A 17,352-nucleotide genomic window follows, 5' to 3' on the forward strand; every position below is an offset into this window, starting at 1 on the left:
TCTGCCACACACACACAAAAATAAATAATGAAAAAATAATAAAAAATTCTGAAAGAGAGGAACTTTCAACCAAGAATACTATACCCATCAAAGCTATCCTTCAAATACGAAGGAGAAATAAAAACATTCACCGATACAGAAAAGATGAGGGAACTTATCATCAGAAAACCTCCACTCCAGGAAATACTAAAGGGGGTTTTCAAACCAGATACAAAGAAAAAATAAAACAAAACCACTAGTAAATGCTCCACCAAGAACACAATAAAACCAAATTTAAACTGTGAAAACAAAAACAAAAACAAAAAAAGGAGGGGGGAGGAGAGGACGGAGATTAACAGTAGCAAAGGACGATGTAGTACACTCATAAGATAGTGTACTACAATGAACATGGTAGGTACCCTTTTCATTACTTAATGCTAACCACCCCTGAAAAAACCACCACAGAAGCACATGACTTAAAAAAGGTAGCAACAAAGGAAAGAAGTATGGAATACAAACAAACAAAAACAAATGATAGAAAAACAAAAGAGAAGAATCAACAAGATACAAAACTAACAGAAAGCAATTTATAAAATGGCAATAGAGAACCCACAAGTGTCAATAATTACACTAAATGTAAATGGATTAAACTCACCAATAAAAAGACACAGAGTAGCAAAATGGATGAAAAAAGAAAACCCAACTGTATGCTGCCTACAAGAACCACATCTAAGCAACAAGGATAAAAACAAATTCAAAGTGAAAGGCTGGAAAACAATACTCCAAGCAAATAACATCCAAAAAAAAGCAGGTGGAGCAATACTCATATCTAATAATGCTGACTACAAGACAGCAAAAGTAATCAGAGACAAAAATGGTCATTTCGTAATGATTAAGGGGAAGTTGAATCAAGAAGACATAACAATTCTTAATAAATATGCACCAAACCAAGGAGCACCAAAATATATAAGACAGCTACTTATTGACCTAAAAACAAAAACTGACAAAAATACAAGTATGATTATACTTGGAGACCTCGATATACCACTGATGGTTCTAGATCGTTCATCCAAACAGAAAATCAGTAAAGATATATTGGCCTTAAACAAAACACTAGAGCACCTGGATATGATAGACATCTACAGGACATTTCATCCCAAAGCAACAGAGTTTACATTTTTCTCTAATGTACATGGAACATTCTCAAGAATTGACCATATGTTAGGCCACAAAAATAACATTAGCAAATTCAGAAAAATTGAAATTGTACCAAGCATATGCCTTGAAACTACAATTCAACTGCAAAAAAAGAGGGACAAAAACGCCACAAAAATGTGGAAACTAGACAACATACTTTTAAAAAATGAATGGTCAAAGAAGAAATAAGTGAAGAGATCAAAAGATATATACAGACAGGCCCTGGCCGGTTGGCTCAGCGGTGGAGCGTCGGCCTGGCGTGCGGGGGTCCCGGGTTCGATTCCCGGCCAGGGCACATAGGAGAAGCGCCCATCTGCTTCTCCACCTCCCCTTTCCTCTCTGTCTCCCTCTTCCCCTCCTGCAGCCAAGGCTCCATTGGAGCAAAGATGGCCCGGGCGCTGGGATGGCTCCTTGGCCTCTGCCCCAGGCACTAGAGTGGCTCTGGTCGAGGCAGAGCGACAACCAAGAGGGGCAGAGCATCGTCCCCTGGTGGGCAGAGCGTCGCCCCTGGTGGGCGTGCCGGGTGGATCCCAGTCGGGCGCATGCAGGAGTCTGGCTGACTGTCTCTCCCCATTTCCAGTTTCAGAAAAATACAAAAAATACAAAAAAAAAAAAAAGATATATACAGACAAATGAAAATGACAATACAACATATCAGAATCTCTGGGATGCAGCAAAAGCAGTAATAAGAGGGAAGTTCATACCACTTCAGGCCTATATGAATAAACAAGGGAGAGCCCAAGTAAACCACTTAACTTCACACCTTAAGGAACTAGAAAAAGAAGAACAAAGACAATCCAAAACCAGCTGAAGAAAGGAACTAATAAAAATCAGAGCAGAAATAAATGAAATAGAGAACAAGGAGCTGGTTCTCTGAAAAGATCAACAAAATTGATAAACCCTTGGCAAGACTCACCAAGGAAAAAAGAGAAAAGACTTATATAAACAAAATCCAAAATGAAAGAAGAGAAATTACCACAGACATAATAGATATACAAAGAATTATTGTAGAATACTATGAAAAACTATATGCCACCAAATTCAACAATCTAGAAGAAATGGATAAATTCCTAGAACAATACAACCTTCCTAGACTGAGTCATGAAGAAGCAGAAAGCCTAAACTGACCAATTAGCAGGGAGGAAATAAAAAACACTATTAAAAACCTCCCCCAAAATAAAAGTCCAGGCCCAGACGGTTACACTAGTGAATTCTATCAAACATTCAAAGAAGACTTGGTTCCTATTCTACTCAAAGTCTTCCAAAAAATTGAAGAAGAAGCAATACTTCCAAACATATTTTATGAGGCCAACATAACCCTCATACCGAAACCTGGCAAGAATGGCACAAAAAAAGAAAACTACAGACCAATATCTCTAATGAATACAGATGCTAAAATACTAAACAAAATACTAGCAAATCGAATACAACAACATATTAAAAAAATAATAGGCCCTGGCCGGTTGGCTCAGCGGTAGAGCGTCGGCCTGGCGTGCGGGGGACCCGGGTTCGATTCCCGGCCAGGGCACATAGGAGAAGCGCCCATTTGCTTCTCCACCCCCCACCCCCTCCTTCCTCTCTGTCTCTCTCTTCCCCTCCCACAGCCAAGGCTCCATTGGAGCAAAGATGGCCCGGGCGCTGGGGATGGCTCCTTGTCCTCTGCCCCAGGCGCTAGAGTGGCTCTGGTCGCGGCAGAGCGACGCCCCGGAGGGGCAAAGCATTGCCCCCTGGTGGGCAGAGCTTCGCCCCTAGTGGGTGTGCCGGGTGGATCCCGGTCGGGCGCATGCGGGAGTCGGTCTGACTGTCTCTCCCCGTTTCCAGGTTCAGAAAAATCCAAAAAAAAAAAAAATACATCATGATCAAGTGGGATTCATCCCAGAATCTCAAGGATGGTTCAACATACATAAAACTGTTAACGTAATTCACCATATCAACAAAACAAAGAACAAAAACCACATGATCTTATAAATAGATGCAGAAAAGGCAGTCGATAAAATACAACACAATTTTATGTTTAAGACACTCAACAAAGTGGGTATAGAAGGAAAATATCTCAACATGATAAAGGCCATATATGATAAACCATCAGCCAACATCATATTAAATGGCATAAAACTGAGGACTTTCCCCCTTAAATCAGGAACAAGACAGAGTTGACCACTCTCTCCACTCTTATTTAATGTGGTGCTAGAAGTTCTAGCCCAAGCAATCAGACAAGATAAAGAAATAACAGGCATCCATATCAGAAAAGAAGAAGTAAAGGTATCACTTTTTGCAAATTATATGATCCTATACATCGAAAACCCCAAAGAATTTACAAAAAGATTACTAGAAACAATAAACCAATACAGTCAGGTCGCAGGACACAAACTTAATATACAAAAGTCCATAACCTTTCTATATGCCAACAATGAAACATTAGAAAATGAACTCAAAAAAATAATCCCCTTCACGATTGCAACAACAAAAACATACCTAGGAATAAACATAACAAAGAATGTAAAGGACCTATATAACGAAAACTACAAAGCATTGTTAAGGGAAATCAAAAAAGATACAATGAGTTGGAAAAATATTCCTTGTTCTTGGATAGGAAGAATAAATATAATCAAAATGGCTATATTACCCAAAGCAATATACAATTTTATTTTGCAATATACAAATTTAATACAATTCCCATCAAAATTCCAATGATATTTTTAAAAGAAATGGAACAAAAAAAATCATCAGATTTATATAAAACTATAAAAAACCCCGAATAGCCAAAGCAATCCCAAGGAAAAAGAAGGAAACCGGGGGCATTACAATACCTGACTTCAAACTATATTATAGAGTCATGACAATCAAAACAGCATGATATTGACAGAAAAATAGACACTCAGACCAATGGAACAGAATAGAATGTCCAGAAATAAAACCACATATATATGGTCAAATAATTTTTGATAAAGAGGCCAACAACACACAATGGAGAAAAGAAAGCCTCTTCAACAAATGGTGCTGGGAAAACTAGAAGGTCACATGCAAAAGAATGAAACTCGACTACAGTTTGTCCCCTTGTACTAAAATTAATTCAAAATGGATCAAAGACCTAAATATAAGACCTGAAACAATAAAGTACATAGAAGAAGACATAGGTACTAAACTCATGGACCTTGGTTTTAAAGAGCATTTTATGAATTTGACTCCAAAGGCAAGAGAAGTGAAGGCAAAGATAAATGAATGGGACTACATCAGACTAAGAAGTTTTTGCTCAGCAAGAGAAACTGACAACAAAATAAACAGACAGCCAACTAAATGGGAGATGATATTTTCAAACAACAGCTCAGATAAGGGCCTAATATCCAAAATACACAAAGAACTCATAAAACTCAACAACAAACAAACAAACAATCCCATAAAAAAATGGGAAGAGGACAGGAACAGACACTTCTCCCAGGAAGAAATACAAGTGGCCAAAAGATATATGAAAAGATGCTCATCTTCATTAGTTATTAGAGAAATGCAAATCAAAACTACAATGAGATACCACCTCACACCTGTTAGATTAGCTATTATCAACAAGACAGGTAATAGCAAGTGTTAGAGAGGCTGTGGAGAAAAAGGAACCCTCATTCACTGTTGGCGGGAATGTAAAGTAGTACAACCATTATGGAAGAAAGTATGGTGGTTCCTCAAAAAACTGAAAATAGAACTACCTTATGACCCAGCAATCCCTCTACTGGGTATATACCCCAAAAACTCAAAGACATTGATAGGTAATGCCACCTGTAGCCCCATGTTCATTGCAGCATTGTTCACAGTGGCCAAGACATGGAAACAACCAAAAAGCCCTTTTTTTTTTTTTTTTTTTTTTTTTTTGAGAGAAGCAGGGAGAGAGAGAGAGAGAGAGAGAGAAACACTGAGCTGCTCTTGCATGTGCCCTGACTGAGGAATTTTTTGGTTTTTGTTTTTGTTTTTTCAGAGACAGAGAGAGGGATAGATAGGGACAGACAGACAGGAATGGAGAGAGATGAGAAGCATCAATCATCAGTTTTTCGTTGCGCATTGTGACACCTTAGTTGTTCATTGGCTGCTTTCTCATATGTGCCTTGACCACGGGCCTTCAGCAGACCGAGTAATCCCTTGCTGGAGCCAGTGACCTTGGGTCCAAGCTGGTAAGCTTTTGCTCAAATTAGATGAGCCGGCGCTCAAGCTGGCGAGCTCGGGGTCTTGAACCTGGGTCCTTCCGCATCCCAGTCCCACGCTCTATCCACTGTGCCACCGCCTGGTCAGGCCAAAAAGCCCTTTAATAGATGACTGGATAAAGAAGATGTGGCACATATACACTATGGAATACTACTCAGCCATAAGAAATGATGACATTAGATCATTTACAACAAAATGGTTGGATCTTGATTAACATTATACAGAGTGAAATAAGTAAATCAGAAAAAACTAAGAACTGCATGATTCCAACATGGGTGGGGCATAAAAACGAGACTAAGAGACATGGACAAGAGTGTGGTGGTTGGGGGGGGGGGAGAGGGAGGGAGGGAGGAGGGAGGAGGGGGGAGGGGGAGGGGCACAAAGAAAACCAGATAGAAGGTGAGGAAGGACAATCTGACTTTGGGTGATGGGTATGCAACATAATTGAATGACAAGATAACCTGGACATGTTTTCTTTGAACATATGTACCTTGATTTATTGATGTCACTTCATTAAAATTAATAAAAATTTATTTTAAAAAAAGAAATCCATACAGCCCTGGTCGGTTGGCTCAGCGGTAGAGCGTCAGCCTGGCGTGCGGGGGACCCGGGTTCGATTCCCGGCCAGGGCACATAGGAGAAGCGCCCATTTGCTTCTCCACCCCCCCACCCCCTCCTTCCTCTCTGTCTCTCTCTTCCCCTCCCGCAGCCAAGGCTCCATTGGAGCAAAGATGGCCCGGGCGCTGGGGATGGCTCCTTGTCCTCTGCCCCAGGCGCTAGAGTGGCTCTGGTCATGGCAGAGCGACGCCCCGGAGGGGCAGAGCGTCACCCCTGGTGGGCATAGCGTCGCCCCTGGTGGGCATGCTGGGTGGATCCCGGTCGGGCGCATTGCGGGAGTCTATCTGACTGTCTTTCCCCGTTTCCAGCTTCGGAAAAATACAAAAAATAAATAAATAAATAAAATAAAATCCATACAGCAATACAACAAAGAATAGTACAAATTTTAATTTAAAAAACCTCAAATTTCTCTAAGAGTCATTTTTATTTTTATAAAGCTGGTTCGTCAATAAGGCCAGAATACAATCCTGGGTGCTGCTAAATGGATCCAAACAAATAGAAAAAGTGTAATGACCAACTTTCAATATTTAAAGTGAATATTTTTTCATCACACAACTCATTAATTAAATCATAGTAAATAAACTTGATGCCCCTTCAAAACTGAACGGGGTCGGTTTTACAGAGTTTAGGACTAGAATTAGCCTTCAACTTTAGTTGCACTTCAATTAGATTTAATGCTCTTTCAGGGACTTCTCTTTAAAATATCTCCATGGCTTTTTGCAAAGTCTACCAGAACAACAAACCAGGTATTACTGGTAATATTACAATTACTTGCTGATATATTTCATTTGTCTTAAATACTAATCATTACCCACAGCATCATCTACTATAGCTTGTTACTTCTTAGTCTAAATTATACTGTTGCTGGTATTTTATTGCTTGCTTTTCAAAAAGTATTTAAAACGATGCTGAGGTGAAAATGTAGGCATAAAGACACTTCACATTACTTTCCCATATTCAAAGTATGGCCTCGAGCTAATTTTTAAGTGCCAAGCGCATTTTTAAATCAAAATGTATGGCTGACATTCTATAAACACCCCCTCCTCATCCCAAGTTCCTAATAAATGCCAAAGTTCCCTACTACTCTGAAAGTACTTATTAAATCTGTACATTTTTCTGGTCTTTCACAATTTTGCTGTCCTACGAAAGATCTCTTCACCCATTAAGTAAGCACTGTTAACTCCTTAAGGTAATTAACCATATGGTTAACTTTTTGCATAATCTTACTTTTCCCTTCACAAACTTAAAGCTTAATATAATTCCTGTTCAGCGTTTTCTCGTCTTCTAAAGTCACAAGACTGCCAAGAGACAATGTACATATATATACATATCGCTGTTCAAAATATTAACCAGTTTAGCACCACTAAAAATCTATTTAAAAGCCAGGATCCCTCGTTTCAGTACCTTGTTGAAGCGTTTTACTTGTTTTCCTCACCTACCTGGGCAGCCTATTTCTCCCGTCAGTTGTGTGGTCCCTTGCTGCCCCCAGCACAGTAGTGAAACTCACTCCAGTGTATTTCTTTTACTCACCATCATACTCAGTACCTCCCTCCGTTTCTGCGCAACTAGCCCTTGGTGAGCTGCTCATCCTCAAAAGATTCCGTATCCAGGTGTCTATATCTCAAATTAAAATCCCCCTCGCCTGACAATGCCAGGGCTTTCGAGACGACTTCTAAGAGAACAACACTCCAGCTGCGCGTTTCTATTTCCTCCGGCAGTACCCGCTCCCTCCCAGCCAAGTTCGGTCTCCTCTCGCCCTCTCCTCGCGGAATGCCTACTTCGAGGTAACCTTTTGGCTCCGGGAAGCCCAAGCTTGCAACCTGTCCCGTGACCTCGCGAACCCAGCACAACACTCAAGCTCAATTCACATCATTCTTTGGAGCTTGTGCTCTCGATGTGCCCAGTCCCAGCTCTCTTTGCAGCCTCTGTCAGCCTCCTGCCTCCAAGACAGACCCCAGGTTAGACAAACGCCCACTTGCTCGGGTTGCAACGCCTCCCGGTCCCGGCCCCTTCCACACCACTCACTCAGCCCGAAGTGACTCTTCTCACCTAGCTTCGATCGGGACTCCTCCAGTTTCTGGATTTGGTTCTCCAAGAAGAGCATCGCCACCGCGAAGGCCACCACCGCCAGCAGCTGCAACTTGGGCGGCATCATAATCCTGAGGAGCCCCATGAAACCCGCTGCTCGGGATCAAGACATACCGCGGGGGGCGGGGAGCGGGGCCCCGGAGGCGAAGGAGACGCCGGGAGGAGCCCACCGAGCTGGCAGAAAGGCAAGGAGAGCGAGGCAGCGAGAGAACCACTGCAGCGACCCCCCTGCCTGCCTCCCTAGTCCCCCGCCCCCAGGCGCCAGCACCAACGCTGCCGGTGCCCGCTTCTTCTCGGACTCGACGGCCGCCCTCTCCAAAAGCCCGCGCTGCAACACAGCGCGAAGCGGCTGCCGGGCTCTCGCCTCCCTCTACTGCCTCAGTCACCGAGCCCCGCGCCCGCCTGCCTGCCTACCCCGCTCTCTTCCTTCCTTCCCTCCCTCCTCTGCTCCCGGCCGCGCGCTCCTCGGCCAGCGCTGCGGCTGCGGCTGCGCCGCCCCCGGCCCCGCCCCCGCCCATCCCCCTCCACCACCACGCGCACGCACCCACGTACGCTGCTCGGCAACCAGAGGCTCCACCCCCTGCTGCTGGTCCGTTGTGCTTACTGGATCCAAGCAACCCAGCGCTTCGCTCTCGGCTTGTGTAACTATTGGTTTCTTTTGCTATAGGCGTCACCAAAGCGGCATTCGATTGGGTACATTTGGAGAAGGAGGCTGGCCAAAACTGACTAAGGTGGGGCTTCTTCGCTGCTTGACGAAATGTCGTGAATGAAAGGAAGGAACCCAGAGTAGCGCAGATTTGGGGAGTTTAGGAAAGTGCCTGACATGGGTTATCGAAAGGACCCACGACTTTACATTTATATCAAATGCAAAGACCTTTGATCACCTATAAATTGCCGTATGCCCTTGGGTCAACCCTCTCTGCAGACTAACAGATTCGATGGCAACTGCCCTTTAGCAGCCTGTTTAAAATCAGGCTCTGGAGTGGACTCCCCTAGCGTGGGGTCTTTTGAACAGAGACCTACAGAAGATGGTAACGATGGCAGGTGGGACAGCTAGATGGCTGGGACCCGTGTTTGGGCTCAGGTTGCTGCTGGCGACCGTGCTTCAATCGGTGAGTGGAGATCACCTTCGCGGTAGCCCCAGAGCGTGCGGGAGGGATTGTGCTGAGGAAAACGGGTCATTCGGTCCCATTTGGGACTGGGTTTCCTTCGCCACTGCTGCGGCCAGAATGCGACGTGGCTTATTTCCTGGTTTGATGCTTATCCTCCCCGCGGGAGGTTTCTAACGGTGCTTTCTCCTGGCTTCAGTCTGTCTTCAGTACTTATCTTCTCCTGCAGAGCTCCAGCTAAAAACAACCTCTAAATCACACGGTCGAGGGGAAAGGCAATAAATTTTGGAAAGAAGTAAAAATTGTTTTCTGAGGGGAAGAAATAAAACCATTTGTTATGACACGGTTCCGAAACCTTAAAGGAAAGCCCTTAAGCGTTTGGTCCAGGGCACTTTCTATTTACTTGTTTCGATTATTAGTGCCCCCTTAATCCACTGTTAGCCTTTTACCTCCGTTCTCTGGCATTCACATAGCTGGGCTGCACTTCTGTGTTATTTGTGGTTTTTAACAACGTTGTTGCAATGAAAGAAGATAATTATACTTTTTTAAAATTGATTTTCTAAAATGATAGTTTTTATCTCGTTTAAAATTTGACGCTGTTAATCACGTTTTGTTTTTTTGTTTGTTTTTGTTTTAATTTTTTTCTTCAGCAACAGAGAGATGCGTTTTTAACCTTTGAATGGAAAATGGCTAATTTTGACTTATTTTTCTATTCACCCATGAACCACTTAATATTTATGAATTCCTCCTAAAAAGTTTGCAGTCCATGTTTTCTATGTGAATAAAATTTTTTCTTAATAGGTACTGTGCTGTGGTCACGTGTATCTTTTTTTTTTAATTTTATTTTATTTATTTTTTTTTTTACAGAGACAATGAGTCAGAGAGAGGGATAGTCAGGGACAGACAGACAGGAACAGAGAGAGATGAGAAGCATCAATCAGTTTTTCATTGCGCGTTGCAACACCTTAGTTGTTCATTGATTGCTTTCTCATATGTGCCTTGACCGCGGACCTTCAGCAGACGAGTAACCCCTTGCTCAAGCCAGTGACCTTGGGTCCAAGCTGGTGAGCTTTTTGTTCAAGCCAGATGAATCCGTGCTCAAGCTGGAGACCTCGGGGTCCTGAACCTGGGTCCTCTGCATCCCAGTCCGAGGCTCTATCCACTGCGCCACCGCCTGGTCAGGTCACACGTATCTTTTATCAGCTTAATTCTTCAGGTATTCTCCTTACTGAGCCTGATAAAAAGTTTTCTCCTAGGAGATCTACTTAACGGATTTATACAAGATTTGGTGGAGTTACTGCAAAGGCCTCTATAAATACCTCTACTTTTATCAAGGAGTTTGAAGACCTTGCCTGTTTGCTTTTGCAACCATAGATAGAGTTGGATTCTTTATTTCTCTAGTTAACATTACATTATTCAGGTATTTGGTGCCTTAGAAATTACTGGAAGAACCCCTCTCTAAACTTTCAAATATTATGTGATTTGAGTTCAAGAGATAAAAAGGAATAACATTTCAAATTGCCTTCCCTATGTCTAATTGTTTCATTATCTATGACTGTATGACCCACCCAAAACTTTTTTATATATCATTTTTTTATTGATTGATTTTTGGAGAGAGGGGAGAGCGAGAGAGAAAGAGGGAGAAAGAGAAAGGAGGAGAAGCAGTAAGCATCTACTCACAGTAGTTGCTTCCTGTATGTGCCTTGATTGGGCAGGCCCAGAGATTCAAACCCACTACCTCAGCGTTCCAAGTTGATGCTTTATCCACTGTGTCACCACAGATCAGGCTTAACCAACCCAAAACTTAATGGCTTAAAATAATGATTTCTCATGATTCTGTGGGTCTGCTAAGCAGTTTCTTCATTGATTTCCTCTGGCCTCAGTTATGCATCTGTGTTGTGCTAGTAGGTCAGCTGGACTGAAAGGTGTAAAATGGCTTCATAGTGCTTACTGTCAGTTAAGACCCTTTGGTTCTCCTCCACGTGACTGCTCATCCTCCAGAAAGCCAGACCAAAATTTTTTCATGCAGTCTCAGGGCAGCTCTCCTAAAGATCAAAGGCTACAGTACCCTCATAAGCCAGCATTGGAAATCACATATATCACTTCCATTTCACAGTATTTGTCAAAGCAAATGACAAGACCAATCTAGATTTCAAGAATGGGAAAATAGACTCCATCTCTGTATGGGACGAGTGACATAGTCACAGTGAAGAAAAGTATATGTACCAGAAAAAAATGAATTTATGGCCATTAAGTAATCTACTACAGTGAACATCCGCAGAATTTAAGCCAGAAATTTGACTCCTTTCTTTCCATACATACCTCACATCCAGGCAATTACCAAGTCTTAACTGATTTTACTTACTAACTTTCTCTTAAAACCATCATTTACTGTCAATTCCTCATTCAGGCCACCAACATCACCCTCCTTAGAAATAGCCTTTTGGTTCACCCTTTGAATTACCAGAATCTAAATGTTTGGCTTTGCCAGCTTCCCCATTGCCTAAACCAAAAATTACTCATTTTTTACCACCTCACACCTGTTAGATTAGCTGTTATCAACAAGACAGGTAATAACAAGTGTTGGAGAGGCTGTGGAGAAAAAGAAACCCTCATTCACTGTTGGTGGGAATGTAAAGTAGTACAACCATTATGGAAGAAAGTATGGTGGTTCCTCAAAAAATTAAGAATAGAACTACCATATGACCCAGCAATCCCTCTAGTGGGTATATACCCCCAAAACTCAAAAGCATTGGTACTTAAAAGACACATGCAGTCCCATGTTTATCGCAGCATTGTACACGGTGGCCAAGACATGGAAACAACCAAAAAGCCCTTCAATAGAAGACTAGATAAAGAAGATATGGTACATATACACTATGGAATACTACTCAGCCATAAGAAATGATGACATAGGATCATTTATGACAACATGAACCTTGATAACATTATACTGAATGAAATAAGTAAATAACAAAAAACTAAGAACTGTATGATTCCATATATAGGTGGGGACACAAAATTGAGACTCATTGACATAGATAAGAGTACAGTAACTACCAGGGGGAAGAAAAGGGAAGAGTGGGAGGGGGTTGAGAGAGGGGAGGGACATAAAGAAAACTAAATGAAGGGTGAAGGAGGATGGTTTGACTTTGGGTGATGGGTATACAACATAAAATGATCTGGAGATTTTTTTCTCTAAATCTGTGCTATGCCTGACCAGGCGGTGGCGCAGTGGATACAGCATTGGACTGGGATGCCGAGGACCCAGGTTCGAGACCCTGAGGTTGCCAGCTTGAGCGCGGGCTCATCTGGTTTGAGCAAAAAAACTCACCAGCTTGGACCCAGGGTCACTGGCTCAAGCAAGAGGTTACTCGGTCTACTGAAGGCCTGCAGTCTACAGTCAAGGCATATATGAGAAAGCAATCAATGAACAACTAGGGTGTCGCAATGCAGAACAAATAACTGATTGATGCTTCTCATCCCTCCATTCCTGTCTGTCTGTCCCTGTCTATCCCTCTCTCTGACTCTCTCTGTCTCTGTAAAAAAATAAAAATTAAAAAAAAAATCTGTGCTATAGTTAAGTGGTCCCCAACCCCCAGGCCACGGACTGGTAGTGGTCCGTGGGCCATTTGGTACCGGTCCGCAGAGAAAAAATAATAACTTACATTATTTCCGTTTTATTTATATTTAAGTCTGAATGATGTTTTATTTTTTAAAAATGACCAGATTCCCTCTGTTACATCCGTCTAAGACTCACTCTTGATGTTTGTCTCGTAAGTTCGACAATTATATTTAAAAATACCACAGTTTTTACACCAGTTGCATAATTTTATTTTGTGCATTTATCCGTCCCACCCTAAAGGCCCATCCGTGAAAATATTTTCTGACATTAAACCGGTCCATGGCCCAAAAAAGGTTGGGGACCACTGCTATAGTTGACCAGTGTCACCCTGTTTAAGTTGATTGTCTAAATAAAACTATTAAAAAAATTACTCATTTAAAATTCTTCTCTTTTTTCTTACTCTCTGAATCCAATTAGTCATCAAACCCTTAAAAAATCCCCAAGCTAACCCACAATCCTTTCTCTACTTAGGTGATACCTAAATTCAAGTCATCATCTTTGCTTGCCTGGTGTTAGCACACCAGCTTCCTTAACTAGTCTCCCCATCCATCTCTTTTTCCCCTTTCCTAATCCACTTAGAAGTTTAAAAAAATTTATATTTCGGTTAGACTGAGGGGGTGGAGAAAACCAGATATAATAAGTAATAAACCAAATTTCTGGAACCTGACATTGAATACAAAGAGAAAATGAGAAAAATTCCTCAGCTTCTTGACATTGGGCTACTGGTATGAATAGAGAACTGAGCTCCTACTTTAATTCACACCCCTGGGCCAGTCCTTAGACTAAACAAGTTGAGTTTTTATCACTGTCTATGCCTCTGAATAGCTCTAATTTAAAGTTAATAACAATGCCTAGTTATCAACATTCCAGTCAGGTGACAACTGGGAGGATATAAAGTGATTTAATCTGAAAACACATTCTGAGTATGAGTAAGCATTAGAAAAGTAATATTTTAGTATGACATAAGGGAGCTGTTTTCAGGTATTCAAGTCTTCATTCAGCTCATACATAATTTTCTTGATTCAGAAGGGCACTATACTGACAGCAGTGTAGATGATACTGTGTATTATTATGACACAACCCCCACCCCCGCAGCCCCTTTTCTTCACAGGTTAACATCTGCATCAACCTTATTTCAGTGGGTGGCACAATTATAATTGTCAGTGTATTTGTTGTTCTTAGTGGTACATGCAATAATGATGCATCATGGATTCTGTGAAACATGGTAGTTAGTGACAGTGGTTAAGGGTTTTGCGGACAGGCCAGGATTAGAATCTTGATGCTGCCACCTATTTGTTTGCTGTGTTGTCTTAGACAGATTACTTTAACTATCCCTAAGCCTCTGTTTACTTCTCTGTGAAATGGAGATAATAAAACCTTCTTCATTGGGTAGTTAAGATTAAGTAAAACAATATAAAGTGCATAGAAGAATATATGATATGAGAGCTTGATATAATGGCCATGTTTCTTATATTCATTTTCATGGGGTTCATCTATAAACCCCCGTCTATCAATATTTAATTTTTTCTCAGATTGTGAAATCTTCAAAATTATATAAGAAAAAAAATTATGTGAGAAGCCTATTAGTTTTCTGAGAATAAGGACCAATTAAGAAATAGCTAACCGCCTGATCAGGCGGTGGCTCAGTGGATAGAGCGTCAGACTGGGATGTGGAGGACCCAGGTTTGAGACCCCGAGATGGCCAGCCTGAGCGTGGGCTCATCTGGTTTGAGCAAGGCTCACCAGCTTGGACCCAAGGTTGCTGGCTCAAGCAAGGAGTCAGTCGGTCTGCTGTAGTCCTTCCCCCCCCCCCAAAAGCACGTGTGAGAAATCAATCAATGAACAACTAAGGAGCCACAACGAAGAATTGATGTTTCTCATCTCTCTCCTTTCCTGTCTGTCCCTCTCTCTGACTCTCTCTGTCTCTGCCAAAAAAAAGAAATAGCTAACCATATGTATGTTTAAGTATAAAATGTATAGCGATATCAGATGTTTGCTTGAAAAGGTAATGTTACAGTTTAAGTTAATCAGTTTACCTGCTAAAAACCCTCATCTTCAAGGAACTCAACTTGTTTTCAACCAGAAAGGAAAAACTATCAATGAATAATGCATTGAGAGAATGGAGTCTCTTCACTTGTCAGTCCTACTTTGAATTGGGGAAAGTTAAACTGCTAAATGGTTATCCCAATCAGAGGTATCCTTTTTTTTTTTTTTTTTTTTTTTTTTTACAAATGTGGCTTCTTATTTTAAAATTGAATATTTGACTTTAATGTGCACATTTAAATACTATTCAATTACTTTTTGGTAATAAAAAAGATGGGCAAGCATGAACTCCTGTATTATTTAGCATTTATTGTTTATCTGTGAAGTGCTTAAAAATATGTGCTAATATCCTTAGACTCAAAGCCTGAGTCTGCCAAACCAATGATAGAAGAACTAGAAAAAAGAGACAAAGTATCGTGAATCTCATGATACCTTGTATCACCCATATATTGATTCTCTATCCCATGTGTAAACAATGATTAAAACCTAAGTAGTATCCCGTAATTTTTAAGTGAAATACTTTCACAGTGGAAGGTGGGGATATTGCTAACATTTATTAAGTACCCAGTGTGGACTGGGTAGGATTCTAGATGCTTTGTGTGCTTTCTCTCTTCAAAATTCTGTGAGATAAGTGTTATTTCTATTCAGAAACTCAAAAGTAAAGTTGCTGTGTCTTGGCATTTGAATCAAGATGTCATCAGACTTCAACACAGGTTTTGTATATTCATACCAACTATCAGTTGGTGCTCAATAAACGCCAGAATAAAACCAAGTAGGACGATCACATAATTATCATTTGAGGTTCTTGTTTTTTAAACATGCTTTGGTAGCAGTTTCTTATATTTGTTAAGCAGATCACAGTTTCAAAGTGATTTCACTTTTATTACCTGTTTCTGTTACCATAGCTACAAGATAATTCACCCTAAAATTTAGTGGTATAAAACAATTGTTTATTTTGCTTTGGGGTTTTTTTTGTTTGTTTGTTTTTTAAAGAGTCCAGTTATTTTATTTTTATTTTTGTAGAGGCAGAGAGTCAGAGAGAGGGACAGATAGGGACAGACAGACAGGAAGGGAGAGAGATGAGAAACATCAAAATTTCGTTGCGGTTCCTTAGTTGTTCATTGATTGATTTTTCATATGTGACTAGACCAGGGGGCTACAGCAGACCAAGTAACCCCTTGCTCAAGCCAGCGACCTTGGGCTCAAGCTGGTGAGTCTTGTTCAAACCCAATGAGCCCGTGCTCAAGCTGGCGACCTCGGCGTCTCGAACCTGGGTCCTTTGCGTCCCTGTCTGACTCTCTATCCACTGTGCCACTGCCTGGTCAGGCTATTTTGCTTTTGGATCCTATGGGCCCAGCAGTATGGTCTGTGTGTTCCATGGTGTCTCGGACCTCAGCTGAAATACTGGGGCCTGAAATGGAAAGGCTCTTGACTCATGTCTAACTAATAGTCACTGATGCTGAGGCCTCAGTTGCTCTATATGTGGTCCTCTTCATGTTGGCTCTCTAGTTTAGGCTACCTTACAACATTTCCTAAATTGCATGTCCTGAGACAGAGACAGCAAGCACGTGCAAGCACCAGCCTAGCAGAGGATTTTTTTTTTTTTTTTTTAGTGACATACCTTCAGAAATCACACAATATTCCTTCCTTTACACCCTGTTGGTCAGAATAGTCACAAGCCCCTGCCCAGATTCAAGGGGAGGGACCATAGATCTCCACTTCTCAGTGGAGGACTGCCAAGTCACATTGTAAGATGATGTGTATATCACTGCTCACAAAAATTAGGGGATAATTCAAAATGAATATGAAGCAGTAAAAAGGAAGCATTTGATTTTTTTTTTTATTAAACAAGAACATCAGAAAAGCAAATGACAAGTCAAAGAAAGTGATTCAATTATGCAAATGAGATGCAAAACCAACTTTTATTTCATTTGGTGAAAATGCACTACACAAAAGGCTGAAAGTACTGGAGTATCTGCACGTTCCCTGATCCCCTAATTTTTGTGAACAGCTATCTTTGGAAACTGCAAGTTATTCTGTGAACTGGATCAAGCAGATTGCTTTGATAGAGAAATTACTCAAGTGAAATAAGTAAATCAGATAAAGCTAAGAACTGTATGATTTCACACTTGAGTGGCATATAAAACTGAGACTCATGGACATAGATGAAAGTGAAGTGGTTCCCAGGGGGAAGGGAACGTGAGGAGGGGGAAGGGGACTTGAATGAGTCGGGAAGGGGGCGGGGGTGGGGACAAGGGTGTATAGAGGGACAAATATAAGGTGATGGAAAATGATTTGACTTTGGATGATGGGTATACAACATAATCAACAGTTCAAATGCTATAGAAATGTTTACCTGAAACCTGTGTACTCATTGATCAATGTCACTCTCTTAATTTTCTAAGTAAAATTTAAAAATTGAAAAAAATTACTCAAAGTACTAATATAGTAGCAAGTCTCTTAGCCTTCCCACTAGACTGGGATCTTTGATCTATTTTGAAGATT

The 17,352-nt window shown here is 41.3% G+C and overlaps 2 protein-coding genes across 3 annotated transcripts in view; one reads left to right on the forward strand and one right to left on the reverse strand.

Moving 5' to 3' along the window:
• Positions 1–8,555, reverse strand: part of HS2ST1 (heparan sulfate 2-O-sulfotransferase 1) — a 225,236-nt gene extending 216,681 nt beyond the window's left edge. Inside the window, exon 1 of one of the 2 annotated variants that reach the window (XM_066268730.1) lies at positions 8,032–8,555. In XM_066268730.1, the coding sequence (XP_066124827.1) occupies positions 8,032–8,155 (124 nt within the window). In that variant the 5' untranslated portion in view covers positions 8,156–8,555. The remainder of the gene's footprint in view (positions 1–8,031) is intronic. The other variant, XM_066268731.1, reaches the window with a different exon arrangement.
• Positions 8,556–8,838: 283 nt separating this feature from the next.
• SELENOF (selenoprotein F) overlaps positions 8,839–17,352 on the forward strand; it is a 47,583-nt gene continuing 39,069 nt past the window's right edge. The window contains exon 1 of the mRNA XM_066268734.1: positions 8,839–9,182. Within this exon, the coding sequence (XP_066124831.1) occupies positions 9,099–9,182 (84 nt within the window). The 5' untranslated portion in view covers positions 8,839–9,098. The remainder of the gene's footprint in view (positions 9,183–17,352) is intronic.

The sequence above is a fragment of the Saccopteryx bilineata genome, chromosome 3 (genome assembly GCF_036850765.1).
Source record: "Saccopteryx bilineata isolate mSacBil1 chromosome 3, mSacBil1_pri_phased_curated, whole genome shotgun sequence".
Lineage (NCBI taxonomy): Eukaryota > Metazoa > Chordata > Mammalia > Chiroptera > Emballonuridae > Saccopteryx > Saccopteryx bilineata.